Raw genomic sequence first — 25578 nt, 5'->3', positions numbered from 1 at the left:
TAACCCCAATACGCCCAAGGATTCTCCATGCCCAGCTTTTTACCAGGGTGCTAGGGATCAAACTCAGGTCCTCATGGTTGCATGGCAAGCAGCTAATTGACTGAACCATCTCCTCATGAGATGTTCCTACAAGAGCACCACTTTCTGTGATTAAGACCTGTTTTGCTTTTTGTTTAGTGAGGATACAAGATGGAATAAAAATTGATAATGCTGAAAAACTCTTACCTCAAATCAGTGTTCAACTCTATTCTTAGGGCTTTTAAATAGATGTCAGTTACCATTCCAGTGTGGTTTCAATCAACCTGAACCCCACCTTTCTTCAGTTGGCAATTGTCACGATGGTTGCAACAGTGGTGACCCAAGACTAGAAGCAGCAGAGACTGTGGTTTCAGTGGCTGTCTAGTATACAAAGGGCACCATGCTTTAAAAAAGAGGATAAATCACTTCCTGTCCATGCTAACTGATGGTGACAGAGTCCCGTGGGCCAAAACTGAGCAGCTTTGAGTCTCTCTTCTTAGTTTAGTAACAAACCAGATAATATTTGCAGGCAGCAGATTGAGATAAGGCATTTCTCAAACTGCCGAGAAATAAAATTAGAATGGGTGACTTTTAGCTGGTGGTTTGAAGTGCATCTGTGTCAGTTTGTGTGAGACATGTGAATACATAGTCATTTCTCCTTCCCATCAGCCTTTGGGAAGGGTAGGGAGTGCACATGCACCTGTGTGCAGACAGATGCACATCTGGCTTTAATATCAAAAGGTTGCTTCAGGGACTGGGATTGTGGCCCAATTGGCAAAGCCCTGGATTCCCATCCCCAGATCACACCAGCTTGGCATGTATATTCCTGTATTCTCAGCATCCGTGAGGTAGAGGCAGGGGGATTGAGGAGTTCAAGGTGATCCTTAACTACATCCAGTGAGATCCTATTTTAAAAAGCCCCAAATAATTAGAAAGGGGGAGTGGCAAGCCTGTCATGAGAGGTGTAGCTCTCTGGCCTTCCTAGAACCCTGTTAGGCTGCAGAGATAATTCTGTTACCTCCTTGCTTCAGACAGTAGTTTTCTTATAAGGCCAACTTTATACCAAGAGACAGGCTTGGAGAGCCCAGGGACTACCTAGACTTGGGCCCCCACTGACCCATGAAAGGCTCCCATGTCCCTTTCTCTGCTGTGGTCCCCATGTTGGGGGCTCTTCATTTCTGTCATTGTGTAACCTTACCCAGATTTTCTCTTAATCCTCTTAATGAGGCTTTATAAGAGAGGACCTGACTGGTACAGTTCAGGTTGGACTTGAGCTTTCCATCCTTCTGAGTCAGCCTCCCTTGTGCACAAGTCACCACACATGACTTTCATAAGCCATCTGAGTGACACACATGTTCATCAGTACCATGTTACTCTTTTGGTGGCTACTACACCATGCCATTCCACACTTGTGATTTAATCCTTTATACAATGTTAGCCTCGTGTGAACTAGAGAGAAAGGTGGGTGGGGAGACTGAGTACAGTTCAGTTTCTAACTCGTCCAGCTCCCTGACCTTAGACAAATTTCCCTCCCCTGCTAAGCTGTGCACATCCTTCTGTTCAATGTTACAAGCCATGGTGTAGATGGGATCACTGGGCAAAGGTTAAGGACTGCTGGTGCCCTGTTCCTCCCTGTCCTTTCCCCTTATGCTTTAATTAAAGAGTCAACACATTTGCTATGGCAGCTTCCAAACCTACTCCAGCTCTTTCTTTTGAGTTGCCAGGCTTGGCAGCAAGCTCATTTACTTTACTGGCTCTGTAAGACATTTTCAGTCAGAATTTCCTTTGTGGGGTGTGTGTATTGGGGATCATCTATTCATGTGCATGTGAAGGTCAGTGGACTACCTCAGGTGTCAATCTTTAGGAGCCATCCACCTTGTTTTTTGATACCAGGTCTCTTCCTGGCCCAGAGATCTCCAAGTAGGCTAGGCTGGCTGGCCAGCAAGCCCCAGAAATCTGCCTGTCTGTGTCTTCCAAGTGTTGGGACCACAAGTTCACACCACCATCCCTGACTAAGAGTTCTAAGTGTTCTCTGTTCCCTGGAGCTTCCCAGCTGCTAAATCTAGTATTGTCTTCCCTTGGTCCTTTGCTCTGCAGCTTTCTGTAGAAGCAACACCCTTCTCTTGGGAACTCCCTCTTTTTAGCTCTGCATTCTCCTGGCTGTCTTTGAGTTCTTGTCCGCATCTTAACCTCTCCCATTGACCCTCCCTCCCAGGAGAGTACTGATTTGTAAATGCATCTCTTGGCATGAGCTACCCATGATAGAGATGGTCAACCACCTGTGGCAAAGGACGTGCCACCAGGCCCTGTGTCTTCTCCCCACGGAGCCTTGTAGCAAATATCTAGTATACTAAGACTTAATGTAAAGTGATTGTGAACATCACACAGAGTTCTTATATAGCTCAGACTGACCTTGAACTTCTGAGGTTCCCTATCTTTACTTACCAAGTACTGGAATTACAAGTGTGCTCCACTATATCCAATGCTCATTAGAAAGATGACTCAGTGGTTAAAAGTGCTTGCTGCTCCTGCAGAGGGCCAGGTTTCTGTTCACAGGTGGTTTACAACTACCTGTAACTCTAGTTCCAAGAGATCCAGCACCCTCTTCTGGCCTCTGTGGGCGCCTGCATGCAGGTTCAAAGATAAACACATGTAGGTACAAAGATAGATGCAAAATGATAAATGAATAAAATTAATATTTTATAAGTAGGGCTGTATAATTCCAGCCCTTGGGAGGTGGAAGTTCAAGGTTATCCTAAGCTACATAATGGTTTAGATGAGAGTTTGTCTCAAAAACCAAACAAACCCAAGAAACACAAATCTTTCTCCTGTCATCCTTGCTTTTAATCTTTCTTTGCCCTTCACTGTTAGATTTTTATCCTGTCCTTCTGGAAGGGGTGGTGGGCTGAACAGAATAGTATTTTATTCCCTATTGCTACTATCTGCTTATAACAACAGGAATATATCATCTAACACCGCTGGAGGGTAGGAATCCAGAATAGGATTTACGAGGTGGACATGGAGGTGCCAGCAAAAGCTGCATTCCTTCCAGAAGCTTTGGGAAGGTCTGGTTCCAGCCTGTGCCAGTTCTGCCAGACTATGCTTATCCTCTGGCCAGGACCCCACATCTTCCTGTACTCCCAATCTCAGCTTCAGTGTCAGAGTCCCCTCCTGACTCCCTCTTGGAAGGCCTCCTGTTTTTCTCTTGGGTACTCTAATGACATTAGTCCCGTCTGGATGGTCCAGGATTCTCTCCCTAACTCAGGATTGTTAACATAATCAATCACAGCTGCAATGTCACTTTGCTGTGTGAACTCATGTATTCGCAGGCCTCAAGATATCTTTTGGTCACCATTAGTCTCCACAGGTAGCAATGCTTGTGTTAAAAAAAAAAAGCCTGTGAATGCATCTCATTGCTTTCTGTCATTGAACATAGTGTAAAAATACAGGAGTCATCCAGTGGAGGAGCAAAAAATATTGGTTTCTCCACATGTATTAAATGCAGCCCTTCCTAAGGGTAAGGGAGGTGACTCAGTGGGTAAAATGTCTTTCCATGTGAGCATGAGGATCTGAGTTTGATCCCCAGCACCCACATAAAAGCTGGATGTGTAGGGCCATGTACTTAATAATACCAGTTTTGGAAGGCAGAGACACTGGTGCCTCACTTGCCAGAAAGCCTAGCTGAATCAACTCCAGGCCACTGAGAGACCCTGCCTCAAAAAGTAGGCAGAGAGCAAGTGAGGAAGACACTCAACTCCTGGTCTCCACAAGGACACATGCACACATTCACATGGACATGTACATATACCACACACACAACATGTGCATGTTAGAAGTTACACTGTTTTGTTTCATTTTGTCTTAGAACAAGGCCTTGCTTTGTGATTTTCTGTGGTAATAATCTGCATAGAGCCTTCGTAGGAATCCTAACCCATGTTGTTCTTCTCTTTCTTCCCATGGCTGTTTCCTGACCTCCTTTCTACCCAGGATTTGCGCAAGCAGGTAGCACCACTGCTCAAGAGCTTCCAAGGGGAGGTAAGTGAGCCTTTATGTTCACTTTTGCTCAAGCCACCTTTTGTTTTTGTGTTGGTTACTTTTCTTATTACTGTGACAAAACACCTGACAGAAGCAACTTAAGGAAGGAATGTTGATTGTGGCTCACAGTTTGAAGGTGCAGTCTGCATCATGGTGGGAAGGGATAGCAACAGTAGCATAAGGCATCTTGGTCACATCCTCATTCAGGAAGCAGAGAAATGAATGCTGATGCTTAGCTTACTTTCTCCTTTTTATTCAGACTGCGTGAGAAGCTGTAGAAGTGGTACCGGATGTGTCTTACTTCCTGAAAACCCTTCCACTCTCTGCTTTCCCTGATGTCTCTAGGGACATCTCCCTCTCCCCAACAGACAGGCTGTTAAGATGAAAGTAGATCAGAAATACCTTTAGAAAAAGCCAATAATAACTGTTGTCTTTGATTGAAAAGTTTGAAATTTTATAATCATAATGATTATATGTAATTATTATGGCAAAGTCATCAAATTTAACTCATGTTGAAATTAGATTGATTGATTGCTGTACTTAATTTTCTGTTTCACAAGCCCAGACAATTAATTGGGAGCAGGAATTAACCTCACTCAGTGTTCAATCCAACTTGAAGCATGTCTACTCCAACAGTTATTTAAATAATCCCTCATAACCAGGCCTGGTGAAACATTCTTGTAATTCACCCAGCACTCAGAAGACTGAGATAGGAGGATTTTGTTCTAGATCTAAGCTACATAGTGTGTTCCAGTTCAGCCTATGCTATATGGCAATACCTTGTCTAAATACAAACAAAAATATTCACACCTGGGACATACAGAGGTCAGATTCCCCTGGAACTGAAGTTACACATGGTTATGAGCCACTATGTGGGTGCTGGGTGTAGAACTCTGGTCTCCTACAAGAGCAACAAATGTTCTTAACTAACCTGAGCCACCTCTATAGCCCGTTAATCTTTTTATCCTACTGAAGCTTTGATATATTTCTTCACTTTTATTCTTTACATTGTCTTAACCTTTTTTTACTAGTAAAATGGGTTATCAACTGTGTGAGTTTTTTTTTTAAAAAACCAACCTTGAGCTGAGTGGTGACGGCACCCACCTTTAATCCTAGCACTCGGGAGGCAGAGGCAAGCGGATCTCTGAGTTTGAGACCAGCCTTGATTACAAGAACTAGTTCCAGGACAGGTCCCAAAGCTACAGAGAAACCCTGTCTTGAAAAACCAAAACCAAGCAACCAAACAAACAAAAAACCCAACGTTGAGTATGTTCATTTGGGTACTGTTTTTTTGTTCATTCTGTTTTGTCCTTTTATCTATTTGATTTATAATCATAGGTAAACTGTACTGTAGTACTTTTTGAAAGCTGTTGCTTAGCTCAAGTTTTCCACACTTTTATTTGTCTTCTAATAAGACTGTGAGGTTTTACCTAAAATTTTCTCCCAGGTTCCACACTAGTGCTGCCAGTAGCTCCCTGATCTTGCCCCTTCCAGGCCACACCTTTCTCAGAGAGGACAAGGAGAGAAGAGAAAATTCTAGAAATGGCCTTTCCTTAGTCAGGGAATCACAGTCCTTACAGAGCACCACGGATGATGCCACCAAGGTCTCATTTGAGGAAACAGTGAGCTTCTTGGGCTTACATACAAAGTATGTAATAATATAAAAATAAAAGGTGAGAAGCCTGGATAACCCCAGAGCAACCACAGCACCACAGAGTCTCACCCCAAATGGACAGCAACATCCCTGTAGCTACATAGGAGGAGTCCCAACTTCCACAGTCTGTGTACCCCATGCCACATGTACAAAGCTACATACGATTGGAGCAGAATTGTATGCAAATATCTGGGAAATGTAAGAGGAAGTGACTAAGTGTGCAATGACTCCCAAAACGTCTTCTGTGATGGATACCAGTTTTTAGGCTCCATCTTGAAGGTCACTTACAAGTCATCACGGCTGCTCTGATGAAGATAATGGCAGTGATGCTAGGGGCAAAGCACTATATAACACACAGTGCACACAGTTCTCTCTAAGAGAGTTGTGTCAGCCATTCATGGGATAGACAGAAATTCCATTAGAAAATAGAAAATGAACATCCTAACTTATCCTCTGAAGCCACTATAACCTTGACGTCAGAATCAGACAAGAAAAGAACAAGTAGGAAAATCAAAGTCATTTTTATTTAGCTATAAATAGTTTAAGAGCTCCAAGAAAGGTAAGTGGAAGCCACTAGGCTTGTTGTATCCCTAAAGTAGTTTTATTTAACAGTAGAAGATCACATTATTATTACTTTATAACATGGCCAGATGAATGGAGAATTGCCATTTCGCTAAATATAAGAAAATATTTTGATAAAAATCTGTTCAAGAGGCTTGGTTAAGAGCAGCTGTTGCAGAGGACCTGGGTTCGATACCCAGCATCCACATGGCAGCTCGTGACCACCTGTACTCCAGTTCTAGGGGATCCAGAATTCTCTTCTGCCTTCACAGGCACGAGGCACATAAGTGGTATACAGATATATTATCAGACATTCTCATGAATAAAATAAATAACTTTAAATTTTTTTTAAAAAATGATTAAACAGAAACTATTAGCAAGCTATAAATAGAAACTTTTGGTTTTTCAAGACAGGGTTTCTCTGTAGCTTTGGAGCCTGTCCTGGAACTAGCTCTTGTAGACCAGGCTGGTCTCGAACTCACAGAGATCCGCCTGCCTCTGCCTCCCGAGTGCTGGGATTAAAGGCGTGCGCCACCGTCGCCCAGCTAAATAGAAACTTTTTTAACCTTGCAAAAAACTGCCTATTACTCCAACAGTAGTCATCAAACCTACTTGTGTTAGAAACAATTTCTTTTACAACCAAAAACTAGGAAGATGGTTCAGTGGTAGAGTACTTGTCTAGAATCCCCCAGCAAGGTACTGAGTGGGACAGAGTTATGGCTCAGTGGTAGAGCTCTTTCATGGGATGCATAACACTGTGGATTTGATCCCTATAGCACCAATAAGACAAATAGTAAGTAAATAAAGTTAACCCTGAAGACGAATTAAAAAATTTGAAAATAATAAACCAAAGGATGACAACCTAAGCTGTTGCATAATTGGAGTCCATGGCCAAAAGAATGCTGCAGCATATAGTTACAGCCCCACGCTAGATTCAAAAGTTACAGCGTGTGAATTTGTTTAGTAAGAGCTTGGTGTGACTCTGTCAGTCTTTGTCTATTTGCAATATTTGTTTCAGAACAAAATAATAATTTCTGATTACATAGCAAAAACTGCATGGCTTTTGTTTGCTTGGTTTGTTTGTGGCAGGGTCTCATGTAGCCCAGATTGGCCTTACTCACCATGTAACCAAGGAAGACCTTGAATTCCTGGTTCCCCTTTCCTCTACTTTCCAAGAGTTGGATGGAACCCAGGGATTCTTGCTTGCTTGGCAAGTGCTCTCCTCACTAAGCTACATCCCAGGCTCCATGATTGGTTTCAGTTTGCCAGGGAAACTCAGGTGTTCAGGTAAAGCTATAGACTTAGATTAGACATGCTAACAAGGAAGGGAAAATGGTAATCACATTCAAAGTGTCCACCACTGAAATTCCATGTGGGGGTCAGGTAGGGAAGAAAAAGTAGTACCTTTTCCTGCCCATTGCAAGGTTCATACGTGACCCTGTAACTAAAAACAGATGAGTAAGAGAAGGTATACGTACTTAGTGAAAGCTTACCTTCAGAAGCAAAGACCAGAGCTGACACAGGAGGGTGCAGAGTTCAAGACCAGCCTGTGGAGCAGGGTGAATGGAGGGCCAGCCTCCACTACACAGTAAGAGCTTGTTTAAAAAATGCTGCATACTACATGTATGCAGTATATTTAATACATATTTATATATGTTATATATTATAAACTATTATAAATGTGTGTGTGTTGTTTTATACAGGATTACATGTGACCCATGTTAACCGGCTACATAGCCCGTAATCCTAGTAATAGAAACAGGAGGATCAGAAGTTCAAGGTCATCTTTGAGAGAGAGAGAGAGAGAGAGAGAGAGAGAGAGCGCTCTAGCCACAGGTCAGACTGACTAATACCTTCTATGTGGCCCTCTGCCCTGGACCTCTTTTTTATCCAGCTCAGCCACCCTCAAGCCCTGGGCCCTTCTGGAGTAGTGGAAGGGACCACTATGGTTAAGGTGGCGATGGGAATGGTGCATCTTAAAGATTTTAGAGCAAAACCCCAAGGCCGAACCAGCACAGGGTCCTCCTGGAGGTTGGCTGGGTGATGGCTCAATTAGAGGCACGCGGGACTGTGCTGAGGCAAGTAGGCCAGCTCTATAATTGAAAGCACATTTTCCCCTCCGAAGCTGCAGCTGGTTTAGCTCTGCTCATGCAGAAAAGGATATAACCTTGCATAACATAGGAAATGAACGGTTGAGAGAGAAGCCAAATTCAATTTTAGTCAGATATGTTGAGGCCGAGCCCATGATCTATGGGAGCCAGGGTCTGAGCAGCTCGCATGTGGAAAGGCGCGCACTCAGCACTCTATTAATCACGGCCGCCCGCCTGGCGCTGCCGCCCCCAGTGTACAGGGGGCCACTGCGCCCCTGCTCCTCCTCAGCGCTGGAGAGCAGCCAAGCACTCCAGAAGTTAACCTCTTAAAGACCCAGAGCTGCTTTCTGTTGAATAAATGTAATTTTGTGGTCAGAAATAAATGCTTGTGATGTAGCAGGGAGCTTTGAAAACAACAGCGAGCCAAAGCTATTACAAATTGCTCCGTGTTGGGGAAGTCAACAGCACACATCAAAATTCCGCGTGTAAGGCAAATTGATTTCGGCCCAGAGCTCTGCAGCTATTCAATAAAAGTCCTATTAAACCATTGTGTGTAATGAACAATCCAGAGCAAATCTAATATTTTCAGAGGGTAATTATTTTTAACGTCCTCTCGGTAGCCATCACTAGATTTCTTGGATGTTTACAGTGGGTACCCAAATGGAGTGTTCTCTACCCAGCTGTCATTTGGCCTCTGAGCTTGGAAATCCCTCTGTATCAGGCTCCAGCTGCCTAGCAGGCACCTGGCAGTCTCCTTGTGCCTAGAGTTAAGTGAGGGCTAGCCCTGCTCCTCCAGGAAGATGTTCAGGGACTCTGGTGTCTTCCAGACACATAGATGTCTGAGAAGTTTTGTTGAATCAGCCTAAACTGGTGGAAACAGACAAAATGGAGCTTAGGAAGCATGAGTGAGGTCAGTGCAATATTAGTTGTGTTCACATAGAACCTCAGGTAACAGAGGTCGGTGGCCTAAGGCAAGAAAGTCAGATCCTGTGTGATCCAGAGACCCATGTCAGAATCCAGGGGAACCATGGCGGACCTGGCACCATGGGACATGTCTGTTTAACTTTGGTTTCTTGATCATATGGGAATCATGGTGATTCACACAGCTAAGCAAGGCTCACCTCAGTCCCACTCCTGTTCAGTTCATGGTGGATATGTAACCCTGCCTCACCAAGTCACAATTCTTAACATCAGTCTTCTGTCTAGACTGCGAGTTCTCTTTTTTTTTTCTCATTTTTTATTAAAGATTTCCATCTCCTCCCCTCCTCCTCCCCCTTCCCTTCCCTCCCTTCCACCCCTACTCCCACTCCCTCCCTCTCCAAGCCAAAGAGCCATCGGGGTTCCCTTCACTATGTTAAGTCCAAGGTCCTCCCAACTCCCCCTAAGTCCAGGAAGGTGAGCAACCAAACTGACAAGGCTCACAGTGAGCCCGTCCATGCTGTAGAGTTCAAGCCCATCGCCGTTGTCCTTGGTTTCTCAGTCCTCCTCCACCGTCAGCCACATTCAGAGAGTCCGGTTTGGTCCCCTGTTCCATCAGTCCCATTCCAACTGGACTTGGTGGTCTCCCGTTAGATCTGTCCCACCGTCTCAATTGGTGAACGTTCTTTTCTTTTTTCCTTTTTTTTTTGTTTTTTTTGTTTTTTTTGTTTTTCGAGACAGGGTTTCCCTGTAGTTTCTAGAGCCTGTCCTGGAGCTAGCTCTTGTAGACCAGGCTGGCCTCGAACTCACAGAGATCCGCCTGCCTCTGCCTCCCGAGTGCTGGGATTAAAGGCATGCACCACACCGGCAGTGTGATTTTTTTTGGGGGGGGGGGGGCTGCGAGTTCTCAAAGACAAGGGCTGTTTATTCTTTCTTTGATTCAGTTATACTTATGTGTCAAGCCTTACCTGAACTACACCTTGATATGTAATGGCAGAAAGATTCATGCAGATACTGTTTTCAGTGAGTTTAATGTGTGATCTGTGTCCCATGTTACACAGTGCTTGGTGAATGGTAGACCCCCATTAAATAAAAGACGCAAGGAAGTGGAATGACTAATGGATCTTTGTGGTTGGGTGAAGGTAGATGGGTGGGTTAGTTAGATGGATTGGTGAGTGAAGTAGAAAGATGTTGTTCATTGAAATGAATAGATGGATTTATATGAATGAGGATGGATGGTGGATGAATGGGATGGATGGATTGATGGTTATTGGTAAAGGCAGATGAAGGGCATGAATGGATAGATGGGTGGATATGGAAGAGAGTAGATGGATATTGGTGAGTAGGGCAGAGGGATGGATAACTGAATGGATAGGTGGACTGGAGGAGTTTATGGAAGAAGTGGTTGAGCGTCTGTATAGATGGATAAATGAAAGGGGATGAGTAGATGGATGATAAAGCAGATGGAGGGAGCTAGATGTATGGGGTGGGTGAATGATTTGATAGATTAATGGGAATGGATGGGTGGATGACTAAGAGGTTAGATGGGTTTATAGAGAAGGTGTAGGTTTATAGAGAAGGTGTATGAAATGGAATAGACAGATGGATAATTGAATAGATTGAGATTGGCAAGAATGCATGGATCAAACAGAAAAATTGTGTTCTAGTTATTTTCTATTATTGTGATAACCAACCATGACCAAAAGGAATCTGCGGAGGAAAGGGTTTCATCTTACAGCTTGCAAGTCTATAATAAAGGGAAGCCAGGAACTCAGAGGAAGGAGCCTATAGGCAGAAACTACGAGGACTGCTACTTGATATGTTGCTCTCTGTGGCTTTTTCAGCCTGAATTATAGAACTCAGGGCCACCTGTCCAGTGTTGGCACCACGCACATGGGTTGTGCCCTTCCATATTAATAATAATCAATAACATGCCCCACAGTCTTGTCTGCAGTTCAGTCTTACAGAGGTATTTTCTCAATTGAAGTTCCTTCTTTATGGATGATTTTAGCTTATGTCATATTGACAAATTTCTTTTTTTTTTTTTTTTTGGTTTTTCGAGACAGGGTTTCCCTGTAGTTTCTAGAGCCTGTCCTGGAACTGGCTCTTGTAGACCAGGCTGGCCTCGAACTCAGAGATCCTCCTGCCTCTGCCTCCCGAGTGCTGGGATTAAAGGCGTGCGCCACCGCCGCCCGGCATATGTTGACAAATTTCTAACCAGCACAGATAGATAGATAGATAGATAGATAGATAGATAGATAGATAGATAGATAGATAGATAGATAGATAGATAGATAGATAGATAGACAGACAGACAGACATATGCATGGGTGAAAGTAACACTTTTACTATATAAATTAAAAACATCCCCATCAGTAAAAAGGCTTTATCTTCTGTCAGCTTCTGTACTTAACCCAACTCATGGATATTAAGATAAGAGTACTAGTCCTAAAGTTAGTAAGTTTAAGACCTGGTGCCCCTGACTATGACATTGGCCAAATATGACTTCTCAGTGCCTCTGCCAATTCAAATGATGAACATGAGGGCTCAGTGAAATAGATCTGGATAAGAATTAGAACAGTATTTATAAACCTGGCATGGTAGCAGTCCATGATCTCAGCACCAAGAGGGCCAGAAGTCCAAAGACATCCTCAGCTACCTAGAGAGCTCCAGGCTAGCTTGGGCTATAAGAAACCATGTTGAAAGGGGAAAGGGAATTAGGAGGAGAAAACAATAAGATAAAGGAAGAAAGGAAACAGTATTTGGGCATAAGAATAAACTGATACTACGTCTCCTATAAGCCTAAAATTAATCCTAGTCACATAGATTTGTTCAAATATGAATATGGTCAAATTTTAATGACTTGCATGCCTGATTCTCTACATATCTTCTTTTGGAAAAGCTACATCTGGATGTTCATTAGGTTTCCCTCGAGTCCAGTGACTCAATGCAACAATTCTATGAATGAGACTGAAACCAAGGATCAAATGGCCAAAAGGTCAGGTTCCCAGAGTGAACTTGAGAGCAGAGATCACTTAGAAACATAAGTGGCTGGGCTGTGGCTCAGTGGTAGAGCCCCTGCCTAGAATCCCCCAGTCAGAGGCTGGGCTGTGGCTCAGTGGCAGAGCCCCTGCCTAGAATCCCCCAGTGAGGGGTTGGGGTGCAGCTCAGTGGTAGAGCCCCTGCCTAGAATCCCCAGTGAGGGGCTGGGGTGTGGCTCAGTGGTAGAGCCCCTGCCTAGCATGTGTGAAGTCATGAGTTGAATCCTTAGCACTTCCAAAACTAAAGCAAGCTTTCTTCCATTGGATGATCTCATTGTTCTTGTCAACCTAAGTAACTCATTATGATGTAAGTATTTCTTGTTGGCTGTACTCACCCTTCAGTGATCTATATGGTTTTCCTTACACCAGTACCACATTTGGTTAACAGGGTTTGTGGTAATTTATCAGTGCCAGAAAAGGAAGGAAGGTAGAGCTGTTGTTTTGTTTGTATGTTGTTTTTACATTGTGAAGCCTTGTTGAACATTGTTTTGTTTGATAGAACCCAGGGATTTATGCATGCTGAATGAACCAGCATTCTACCAACTGTTTTACTACCTCAGGCAACTACTCTCTCTGGGAATATTTTTCCATATTCATCCCATTGTTTTTAGTAGGAAATAAAAGTCTTCTGCTAGGTGAGGATTGTGAACCTCCCCACGCTCTGTTTTCATGGTGGGAATGAAGGAATGAATGAACTGGAGAGTGAGGCTGGCGGTTGGCTCCTCCCACCTCTGCACGGAGCCTGCCCACAGCAGTCTCCTGCCATTGGTGTGATCTGTGGCTCACCTTGCAGTTCTGGTTGAGCTTTAGGGAAACTGCAGGCAGCTAATCCTTCAGCCTCACACAGCTCTTCATCTGCATTGCTGAAAATGGAATGTCAGTGGTGACATGAGGGCCCCGCAGATGCACGGAGAGGATGTTAATTATCAGTCTGATTGTCTGCAGACACTTTACCTCTGCCTGTGGCCTCTCACTCTTAACCCATTCATTCTTTATGGCAACATTTTCTTTCAGATTTTTGCTAAAGCACACTTTCCTCATCCAAAAATAGATGACTTGGACTAGCAAGATGGCTTAGCAGTAGTGGCACTTGCCAGCAAGCCTAATGGCCTGAGCTTTTATCCCCAGAACCCCCATGATGGAGGGAGAGAGCTGACTCCTCCACAATATTCTCTGGCCTCCACATTCAAAATACAAAGGGTTTTTTTGTTTGTTTGTTTTGTTTTGTTTTGTCTTGTTTTCATTTTTAATTTTGTTTGAAGAGAGATTTTTTTTTCTCTTGTAGTTCATACTGATTTTCAATTCAACATGTAGACCAGGATGGTCTTGAACTCCTGTTTCTTCTGCTCTCTACCTTACAGGTACTGAAACAGCAGGGGTTGTGCCACCATGCCCAGGACCATGGCAAAACTTGTTTCTGCTACTGATATGAAACACTGTTGTTATAGGTCTTTCATATACATACTGACTTTTTATCCATACATGTGATTCTTGAGACTTGAGCTGTACTGTCAACTTTGGAATAAAAAAAAAAAATCTTAGCTCCCTAAGTTAAGCCAGCATCACACAGGAATTAACAACCTGATTACTTTGCAAGTATTACATACATTACTTTTCTTTCGAGCTAACATAGCACATTGTTAAATACAGACAGTCTTCAATACAAACTCAGAACTGTACTGTCAAGTACAGTAAAGCAATAGGTCTGAAGCTTAGTGGGTAGAATGCTTGCCTAGCAAACACAAAGCCCTGGGTTCTATCATCATCACTGTATAAACTGGTTGTAGAGGTGCACACTCTGATCTCAGCACTCCTGTAATGGAGGCAGGAGAATCAAAAATCCATTGTCAGCTGATAGTGGTGGTGTACATATTTAATCCCAACACTCAGGATACAGAGGCAGGTGGATCTCTGTGAGTTTGAGGATGGCTTGGTCTACAAATCGAGTTCTAGGACAGCCAGGGCTACACAGAGAAACTCTGTCTCAAAAGGGGGGGGCAAAAAAATCCAGTATATTTGTCAGCATGTCAAATTCAAGACCATTCTGGGCTATATTCAGCCCTGACTCAAAATAAGACAAAGGGAAGAGATGTCTGATAGAAAACTCTGGTCATGTTGCTGGAAGTGGGTTGTATGTCTCATTTGTAGAGCGATGCCTAGAGGAGTGGGGGAGATTGGTTTTCAGTGTCTGTGGACCACCAAAGGCTATCATTACACCATGTCCCCCAAAACGGGAGCTTATGCTCAGACAGCCCTTTTCATATTAACCAGCTTCGGAATGACTTGAAGACAAATTCCCAAACCATCAGTTCTTTCCTGCAAGTGAAATAGTTGCTCATTGAATATGGGTTTCCATTCTCTGAAAGAGTATAGGAGCTGTAGCAAGGGTTTTTCTTTTGGGAAACTCCTTCAGCGGGGGAGGGGGGTGAAGTGGGGGTGAGTCTGGTCTCCTATGCTAGTGGGAGTGGCCTAAATTTATAAGTAGATGTGAACCCAGTTCCAGGGATCAGTAGAAAATTCCGATGAGGCGCCTTCTAGGCTGAATGGAAATTGCTTTGGTACTCCCAGGAACAGGGAGTGACTAGGTGTGGCTGGAAGAGGAGGCGTGGCGGGAGGTGAGCCCAAACTGAATAGGAAGCTTTTTTTTTTTTTTTAAGCAGGTGGCCAGGGCCTGTGTGGTCTCATGATCCAACCTAGTCTGGTCATCACAGTGATGCCTCTGTCTTTTCCTCTTGTTCATGTTGGTATTATGGGGTGGGAAGAGTAGATAGATTTGCCACCTCAGGCCTATATGTACACAAAGGAGCCATAAGGTATAACCTGGGAACCTGATTCCACACCCTTTTGTTTAGACCTCACCCAAAGAGCTGCCATGCCTGTGTGCCACCGCCTGTGCACATAGTGACGGGCAGATAAGAATGGGATGGGTGTAAGTTTCTTTCTGCCTTCCTCTTTGAATTTAGTCCAGACAAGAGGACCATTCCCTTCATAGACGCCTGCAGGCTTGCTCTTACAGGGAACAAAGTCAATATCACTTGTTACTTCTCTGTGTTAGGTCGCTTGACTGTGTTAGAGCACTTGCTTGCTCAGCCATGGTAGGTGAAGTTTGTCACCTGTAGCCCCTGGCAGTTCTGATCAGACAGTCAGCCCCAAAATTCTAGCACTTCCTCCCAACCCTGCTCTTCTTTGGAACTCTGCCAACCAGAAGTCTGGACTGAATCTAGAAGAAGTGGACTTGGGCATAGATAGTCTGCTTTGCCTGGATATGCCTGAGAAGGCTCAGGTGGAAACCTGGAAACAAAGTGCTGCTGCTGGCAGCACTGGCTATGAGCAGTACATAAGAACAGCCACCTAGGAAAGATGAGCGAGGGACTAATGCATATTCAAGACTGCAACCATAAGGAGAAGGCAGAAGAAAGGGGATCACAAGGAGGCTATCAGAATTCTCAAAATGTCCTCATTATTCCAGACCATTAGAGAAGACTTACCAGGGAACTGGCAGTCTCAGCTAGAAACTTGGCCTCTCTTAAACCTCATGGGCTGGGGATGTGGCTTGACTGGTAGGCCAAGCATACATGAAATCATGGGTTCGACCCCCAGCACTGAATACACTGGACATGGAAACACATTTCTGTGGAGGCAAGAGGATCAAGAGTTCAAAGCTAAATATTGAATTCAAGGGTAGCCTGAACTATGTGAGATCTTGTCCTGGAAGGAAAGAAAGAAGGAAAAAAACTTAGTATCTACTTACTTAATGGATTACTTAAACCCACTGCCTACCCTTGTCATCTTGGGACTGGGTTTGAACTTGCTGCCTTTGTGGAAAAGTCACAGAAAGGAGCGCTTAGAACCACACAGACTAGGAATTAGATTCCTGGTGCTGTCAGAGTGGCTTAAACACAGAAATGATTGCCTTCTGGTCCTGAGACTAAAGGACAAGGTGAAAGTCTAAACAGGGTTGGTTCCTTTTGAGAACAAGGTAGTGGCAAATGATAATCCTTCGTATGTAGAAGCAGAAGCCCAGCCTGTCTTCCTCTGTCAGTGATAGTCTCCCTGCATATGTCTGCTAGAAAAAAACATTCCAGCGTTACACAAACACATGAACAAGGTGTAAGTAACCTGGCAAGGCAATTTCTTTTTATGAAACGTGTAGGTCACGACCAAAACCAGGCTGCAAACACATGGGACAGGAAGTTCGCTTAGTTTTTATACTAAAGCGGGTGGTGATTCTGTGTCATCTCATTGGTGATGGCATGTCTGTGTCCCCCTCCATTTTACTGTGAATGTGTGTGTGTCTCCCAAACCCTCAAGTCACCCCTTTCTATAATGTCCTGTTAGGTTCAGGTGCACAGAACTGACTTCCAGTTAACGTTATCACCTCAGAACCTGTAGTAAGGCCATATGCATGGCTGTGAGGGACTAGGAGTCATTTTTTGTTTTGTTTTGTTTCTGTTTGTTGACTTTTTGGTGTCTTTTGGAGAGGAGTTGTTTTTCAAGACAGAGTTTCTCTGTTTAACAGTCCTGGCTGTTCTGGAATTCACTATATAGACCAGGCTGACCTGAGACTCACAGAGATCCACCTGCCTCTGCCTCCTAAAAGCTGGGATTAAAGGCAGGCACCACCACTGCCTGGCAGGGGTTAGGACTCATAGGTGGTTCCAGACATACAATTCAGCACACCCCTCTTAGACATGTAAACAACTTTCACAGGGATCTGGAGGGACCAGTACCAGCACTCTTCCTGAATCCTGGGCTTGGTCTGCTACAGGGGAAGCCATTTCAGTTACCCATAGTAAGAGTACCTGGGAAATGCAGGTATCTCCCTGGCCTCTGCTGTGATGGTTTCTGGAGCCAGTGTGGGGATCAAGGCACAAAGGCAGCTAGATGCATAAGAAGTAGTCCGTCCATCCTAGAGGCAAGCCAAACATGGTTTTGGATACCTTTCTCAGCTCTTGGAGATAGAAGCTGGGGGATCCAGAGTTCAATTTTATTTCTAGCTACATAGTAAGTTCAAGGCCAGCATGGACTACAGGAGATCCTGGAGAGATGGGGAAAGAGGTATTTGCCTTGTAGATTATTTTGGGACAACACCCCCCCATCAAATTACCATTTTCTTTAATGAAGGGAGAATAGAGTCTGAATTTTAAACAAGTGACTTCAGATGTTGACTTTGGAACACTTGTTAGAAGCTGCTGCTGTTTGCAGTGTCACTTGCCTGTCCTGTGTTAGAACTCCTGAGACCTAAGAGCCTGTGTCCCCCACTCTTCAATGATTCACCTTCCTTTCTCAGATTACTCTCAGCCCTTAACAGACTGTTGCCTGGCCCAGGCGAGAGGCCCTATAATTAAGACCCATCTTTTGCCTCTTTAATAACACAGAAGAGAGAGTGATCCTAGGTAAGGCCAGCAGGAAACTGTAATTCCAGGTCCTCTTCCTGAGTTGTTACGAATTTAGTGCATGTGAAGTCTTGCTGCCTCAGGAACAAGAGCTGTCTGTTGGCTTGGCAGCTGTATGGCGGGAGGTAAATAGCATAACAAGGCAGTCTGAAATTCCTTGGAACCCCAGTCTACTTGGGGTTTCCTACTTCACCTTCTGTGATATGTAGACATTGGCTGAGGAAAATGAGCTCGGCTGGGTCAGTTCATAAGACACAACACACAGTGCCTCCCCAGTGCCTACTGGAAAACACCAGCAGTGCCCTTAACTTACTTTTTTCTATGCCTCATACTGACGCAGCATGCTCCAATTTTCCCCACTGGTCATTTCTCAATGCTTCCACATTGTCCCCTAGAATAAGGACAGAAAGATTTAAATGTTCTTCCAATCCCAGCCTCTTCCTGGGTATCTTCTACTGTGGTATATATCAGGTAAATGTTATCCTCCTCCATGTATAGGGATGGCCTCTTAGATTCTGACCCCACTTGCCCATCCAGTGTCATTGCCAGTGAGTTCCATGTGTGTATATTTGTGCTCTCTCCCTAAGAACCTTGCTTGACTGCTCCCATGTCCATGACTTGCTATAGTCTTATCCATGGATCTTAACTTTTGTTCCACAACTAGAACATAAGCAAATATGTGAGGTAGGAGGATTAGGAAAGTCTAGGCTACCTCAGGCTATATAGTAAGACATTTTGAATTATCTCTTGTCTCCTTTCCTTTCAGATTGATGCACTGAGTAAAAGAAGCAAAGAAGCAGAGGCGGCCTTCTTGACTGTGTACAAGAGATTAATTGATGTTCCAGGTAAGTCAGGCCATTGCAATAGCCAGTGAGAACATTGTGTTTGCTTAGTTGTGACTGTTAGTTACTGTTTTTAGTTTTCCTAAGGTGAATGGATCATTCAGGCAGCTTCCCTGGGAAACCAAGGGGTTTGGAGATTGTGAGGTCTTTAGAACCCAGACTTTGGGCAAGCAGGAAGATGCAATGTGTGTATAATCCCAGGCTCACGTGCTGATTCCTCTATAAGCACAGAAGCCCATGCCTGTGGCCATGCCGCAGGATGTTTGTGTCACATGAAAGTACAGAATGATGTTAAGTGCTCTGCAGTGGTCTCCCAAGGGTAGCTGCCCCCTGCAGGACCTTAAGAGTGATGCTGACAGCACACCTGATTGCTCCTCACCCCTCCAGGGTCACAGAGGATCAGTGACTTCTGGGAAAATATCTTTGCACTGAAGGGTTAAAGCTGACAGCCCCATTCACTCTAAGTATTTGAGTTGCATCTTCTTTTAAAGGCATGCATTCAAGTTGAAGTGCTCCTTGTCAGGAATACCTCAAGGAGGTGCCATCCAAGTCCTTTAGGGCAGTGTAGTGGGTCCTTCATTCCTCAGCTTCCATGGGATTGAGAATCTGTCAGGACAGAAGGAAATGATCACATGGGTCCTAGCTCCGCCCTGGAGGAAAAGTCACCTAGCTATCTTCCTCTGCTGACAAGGAAACCAAAGAAACACACACACACACTGCAGTCACAGGTTTGCCCTGTTTGATAATTGTGCAGACATCACCCATATGAGGCATGCCTTGGCAAACAAAGCAGAGCTTCTCTTTTGTGCCTGTACGAGTATTACCTTCCTTCTAAGAAGGGCCTGGTCCATTGCACTGTGGTCACTGACAGCCACCCAGTCAATGCCACCAGAGTTCGCTCTTCTCTCTGGGAGCTGAACCAAACAAGGTATTCTCTGTATTGCTTTTCCCTTTGGATCTCAGTTTTCTCTTTCGTAAAATGGATAGGGTGTGGGAATGATGGAGTGGAGAATACTTTCCCATGTCCCACGTTTTTACTGCCTTAGTTTTTTGTCATGCTCTGAGCTCTAAATTCTGACCTTGGGATTTTCTGTAAGAGTTTGTATTTGAGAATGGGTTTTCTGAAGACTGTGCCCAAAACCCACAAGGAAGCTTCTGTATTATAAATGGATTATTTGGTGCTTAGGGTAGTTTGCTTATCTGTTGCTGTAATAAAACAGCAACCAAATCAATTTGGGGTAGGAAAGCATTTATTTGACTTGTATGTTCTGATCACATACATCTTTGAGAAGAGTTAGAACAGGGATCTAGAAACAGGAACTAAAGCAGAGACCATGGAGAAAAACTGCTTATTGGCTTACTCTCCATGGCTTGCTCAGCCTGCCTTCTTGTACAACCCAGACCTCCTGCTCAGAGGTGACACTACTTACAGTGGACTGGGCCCTCCCATATCCATCACTAATCAAGAATTGCCCACAGGAGCAATTCTCCTTCCCATGGTTGCTCTAAGTTGCACTATTCCTCAAATGCCAGCAGTTTGATGAACACCTCTTACATTTTTTTTTCCTCTTATTTTACTTTTCATTGTTGGCAGTTGAATCTCCCGGGATTTGTACATGTTAATCAACTTGGTTCTCTTATATGTAAGGCATCTGAGAATGTTTTCTCAAACCATGTGATGTCCACACTGACTCTCAGGATGCAGAATTTATAGGAAAAGTACAGTCCTTTCCATATCATTCATTCTCCAAGTGTTCTCTTGGTTCCTCCTGCTCCCTGCTCCTGCCATCACTGCAGGATTCCATAGGGAAGGGTGTTCCAGATGGGAGCTGAGCCTGTCAAGCTGGGGAATTATTACTTTGTGTTCACAAAAGACCTGCTTTCATTTTGACCTCAGCTGCCGTTTTCAAGCTAAAACTTATATTCTCAAGCTAAAACTTACATCCTGTGCAAAGTCACGTTTGTACTAATATTTTCCCCTAGTGAAGTTTCCCAGATAAGTAAACACTTAACAGGTTGTTGGATTCTTTATCTGAAATTATTTTCTACCTTCGTTCCCCATAGAACACAAATATATTGTTTTCTCATTAAAGTTATATTTTATATATAAAGACCTTATATTTTTATAGTTTTCATAAATATCATATTGGACTGGAGAATTTTATTTTTACGTTTATTTGCTTGTGTACATATGCACATACATGTGTGCCACAGAGCATGTGTGTCCATCAGAGAACAACTTGTCAGAGTCTATTCTCCCCTTCTACCATGTGTGTCCTGGTAATCAAACTCGGGCCCACAAGCACCTTTATTCTCTGAGTCATTTCAATGGCCCATGTTTGGTTTTTGAGGCAGGGTTGTACTGTATATCTAAGGGTGGCTTCAGTTTCACTACATAGTCCAGGTTAATCTCTGGCTCACCACAATCCTCCTGTCTTGGGTCTCACAATTACTAGAGATAGAGGTGTGTGCTACAATACTAAGCTTGAACTATCAGTAGTTTTCAACCTGTGGGTCATGACCCCTTTGTGGGTAGCATATCAGATCTCCTACATATCAGATATTTGCATTATGATTCATAACAGTAACAAAATTACAGTTGTGGAATAGCAGTGAAAATAATGTTGTGTTTGGGGGTCACCACAACATGAGGAACTGCATTAAGAAGGTTGATAGAGTGTCTGTGTAGCATACATGAAGCCCTAGGTTCCATCTGTAGCTACGTAAATTTACTATGGTAAATACATGTAATCCCAGCACTCGGGGTGAAGGAAGATCAGGAATTCAAGCTCATTCTTGGCTACACACCAAGCAAACTCAACCCAGACACTTAAATTCCAGGTAGATCACTACCCTCAGCATGCTGTGCACTGACAGGTCTGACAAGTTTCCTAGGAAGCTGGGCTGGGGTGCTCCACCTGGGTCTTGCAGTCTGGCGATTGCTTAGATGAGGTAATCCTGTGGCTGGGGCTTCCAGGAAAGGCCGGGTCAATAGCGCCTCATTTATTGACAGCCACCCAGCCAGGCAGGGGTCCAGGAGCCTTCATTGTCTGTGGGCTTTAGGCTGCAGTCCAGTAGAATACAGAAGGACTTGTGGTGGACATATTGAGTTCTACTTAAGAGAGACAGGAACTCATATTAACAAGAAGCTTAGGGAAACCGACAGGTGTGTCAGCTACATGCCCTGTGGCTCAGTGCCAGGAGCTCAGGCAGGGCAGGATTGCCAGCCCCAGGAAGAGCTGAGTCGGGTCCTGAGGTGGCGCCAGCCGCCATGCCGCCTAGAGCTGTATTTGTTGTTTCTTCTTGCTCCTTGTTCGTGGAGTCTACCAGAAGGAAAGTGCCATATGGCCAAGGTCTATTCTCTTGCTCTGTGCCCACCAACAGGCATACAGAAAGTATGAGCCAGGCAGGTTATAGAACCTCCAGGGACCCCAAACCATTTTTAGCAGCAGTCACCAAAGAGACAGCTTCATCTCTGTCTAGCTCTTATTCCCAGATGAAAGCTGTCTCCTGAACTGTCCATTGGGATGGCTAATGTCCCCTGTTCCCACCCAAGGGACACTGTCCTCCTCCTGGACCCTGCTTCTTTTGGGCGGCACTTTCTCTTACCCATATGCTCTCCCAAGGACCATGTAGTCACCCTGTCCTCCTAGCCTGTAGGATGTCTCTATCCCAATTCCTGACACTCTTCTTTACATTGCAGGTGTCCAAGCACAGTTCAGTTCACCTCTTCCTAGACCTGCAGATTAATTTATATGAGGACCCAGCATCCTAAAACGTTCAACCTTATCCTGACACATTTTGCTCTGACCTCACAGTCTAGGTTTGTGTAGTTTAAGTAGAGAATTCACCATCTTCCCACCTCAGCCTCCCAAATGCTAAGATCACAAGCATGTATTGCCATACTCAGCTTCCTGTCATCTCCTTCCCTTTTGAGATAGGGTCTGATGTGGCTCAGAGCTACCCTCAAACTTGATATGTAGCTGAGGATAACTTTAAACTTCTGATCTTCCTGCCTCCCCAACCTGAGTACTGGAATTAAAGGTATGTACCACCCTTTGATTCCAGGGTCTCCCAACTGAACTACAGCCCAGCCATCTCACTGCCATTATAACCTATGGTTGCATGCTGCATAACAATGTTTTAGTCAACAAGGGAACACATATACAATAACAGTGGTATTATAAGACTGTCACTTAGTGATTTCCTCCCTGTTTTTGCTTCTGTAATATTTCTTCAGAAATGACAGAATCCAGTAAACATTTCTCAGAATTTATCCTCATAGATGCATGACTGTACTTGCTAACTGGGTTCTTTTGGAAGGGACACTCAAACAACAAGGCCCTGTTCCTAATCATTTCCCAGGCATCTACCCCAGTGTCTACCATGTAGTAGAAATTTGGTAAATATTTAGCCAGTGGATGTACAAGTGGATGTATCAAATCATTTCTTCAAAGTGCTTTCTGAAGTCAGATGGGTGGTGCTATAATCCCAGCACTAGGGTTGCTCAGAGTTTAAGGTTATCCTCACCTCTGTAAGAGTTTCACTATAGGGCAATATGAATGACATAAAACTGTGCAGGGTAAACTAAACACAGTATGTACTTAAGGTTTCCCTGGTCTGTAGCTTTCTTCAATCAAATTTATACCTTGCTCCTGTGGTTGACATCACCCATGGGAATGAACTCCCTAGAGTATCTAAAGTATCAGACAGCATCTACTGCTCCAGAACAGATTGTCTTGTCACTGCCAGGAGAGGTTTAATAGCTCTCTGAATTTTCATTTAGCTTTTATGTCAGTCTATAAAGATTTTCATGGCTGCAAAGATATTGAGACAGCCCTTCCATTTGGGGTCCAGCACATGTGCTTGGCAAGTTTTCCATCCTGTGGCTTTAATGCCTAGCACATGCATTTGGTTGAACAGCTGTCCTGCCTGCATCCCAGCCAGGATCTCCTTATACCCTGCCTATTCACCTGCCCCTGACCTCTAGCCACTTTGTGGACTAGGAGTGAAGGAGAAAGACTCTCCCAGCTTTGACTTCTTTCATCCCTCATGTTCGCCCCCATTCCCCCACAAAGCAAAGTGTGGTGGTGCACACCTGTAATCCCAGCACTTGGAAGGGTCAAGAAATTCATAAATACACCAGACCCTGCAACTATTCACCAGTTAAGAGAGAGTAGTATTGCTCTTGCAGGACCCGAGTTCCTAGCACCCACATTAGGTGGCTCACAACTGTCTGTAACTCCAGCTCCAGGAATCAGATAACTTTTTGGCTTCCACAGGTGCGTGCACACACACACACACAAATATAATTCTAAAGAGACCTTGTCTTAGTTAGGATTTCTGTTGCTGCAGCGAAACACCATGACCAAAAAGCACGTTGTGGAGGAACAGGTTATTCAGTTTAAAATTCTACATTGCTGTCATTTCCAAAGGGGTCAGAACAGGACCTCAGACAGGGCAGGAGCTGATGCAGAGGCCATGGACGAGTGCTGCTTACTGGCTTGTTTTACATGGTTTGCTCAGCCTGCTTTCTTATAGAACCCAGGACCATCAGCCCAGGGATGATACCACCCACAATGGGCTGGGCCCTCGCCCATCAACCACTAATTAAGAAAATGTCCTACAGCTGGATCTTATGGAGACATTTTTCCCAATTGGGGTTCCTTCCTCTCTGATGATGCTAGCTTGTGTCAAATTGACATAAGACCAGCCAGCACAGATCCTGTCTCTAAAAAACAAAAACAATCAACTATCAAAAATCCCAGCATGTTAAAGATACTGACTAGACCTTTGTTGCAAAATAACCTTGAGTTATTATTGGTCACTATCCCAGCAGTTAAAATAATAATGGCCTAATATTTCCTTAGTGACAGAGAGATTTTTTTTGGTTTTTGTTTTTGTTTTTGTTTGTTGTTGTTGTTGTTTTTCTCTTAAGATCTACTGCTTCTGCCTTCCCAGTGCTAGGATTAAAAGCATGAACCATTGGGTCCAGCTCAGGTATGATTGCTTGAGTTGGGTTTTCACTCTGTCATTCAGACCCTCCTGGAAGCTATAATTCTCCAGTCTCAGCCTCTCTAGTGCTGGGATTATAGGTGTGTGCTACCAACACACTTAAGAAGTCAAAGCCTTAGACTTCCATAAGAAGGCATTTTACTCAGTCACATCTGTGGCTCCAGTTTAATTTTTTAGTAATTCATTAGTTATTTTATAATTTTTTATTATGTGCGTGTGCTTGCATGTTTGTGCCATATCACATATATAGGAATTAGAACCTTTAGAAGGTGATTTTTCTCGTTTCATTATGTGAGTCCTGGGGATCAAACTTGTATCATCAGGCTTATCAGCAAATACATTTACCTGCTAAACTGTTATCCTTGTCCCCATTCATTTATTTTTTTGAAACAGGGTTTAAATGTGGCCCAGGATAGCCTAACACTTGGTGTGCAGCCAGCACTGGCCTTACATGTCTGATACTCCAGCCTCAGCTAGTGCTAAGATTCTGAGCATGCCTCACCATGCTTGACTAATTTTTTTTTAATTCCATGCACTTCTCGTTGAGATTTATATCCATTCTCTAACAATTCACCTCATGAGTACAAGTGTCATGACCATTTGCCAACTTTGTGACCTGATAGGATTCCCCCAGTGAGGCTTCCCTCTGCTTCAGTTTTCCTATTCTTGAGGCTGTCATCTCTCTGTATTTGGGTCCATGACTGTGGACAAGGGCAGAGTTTCAGATGGTTTCTTGATGCCAACAACTTTCCAGTGGAAAAAGCACAGTCTAAGACATGCTGCTCCTCCTGGCAGTCTATTACATCAAGAAGCCTGGACGAAGAACACCAAAAGACTCAATTCCTTTCCTTCACCCCACTCCCCCAACACTGCACACATACTTTGGTCAGTAGAAAAAATATTTCACAATTACATTTTGAGTAAAACAGCTTGTATCTCTAACTGACGATACAAGAAATAAATGTCTCTGCTTTTAAAGGGTGACCCTCTCTCATAGCTAGAATATTA

At 44.0% G+C, this 25578-nt stretch overlaps 1 protein-coding gene across 7 annotated transcripts in view; it reads left to right on the top strand.

Annotated features, from left to right (window-relative positions):
• The window catches only part of Cux1 (cut like homeobox 1), a 329866-nt gene that overhangs the window by 160606 nt on the left and 143682 nt on the right, over positions 1-25578 (top strand). For all 7 annotated transcript variants that reach the window (XM_038345005.1, XM_038345004.1, XM_038345002.1 and 4 more), the window contains exons 3-4: positions 4006-4053; positions 18480-18558. In XM_038345005.1, coding sequence (XP_038200933.1) covers positions 4006-4053; positions 18480-18558 — 127 coding nt within the window. The remainder of the gene's footprint in view (positions 1-4005; positions 4054-18479; positions 18559-25578) is intronic.

This window comes from Arvicola amphibius, chromosome 10 (assembly GCF_903992535.2).
Source record: "Arvicola amphibius chromosome 10, mArvAmp1.2, whole genome shotgun sequence".
NCBI classification, from domain to species: domain Eukaryota; kingdom Metazoa; phylum Chordata; class Mammalia; order Rodentia; family Cricetidae; genus Arvicola; species Arvicola amphibius.
The sequence above is the reverse complement of the archived record's forward strand: the minus strand, read 5'-3'. Positions and strand labels throughout refer to the sequence as shown.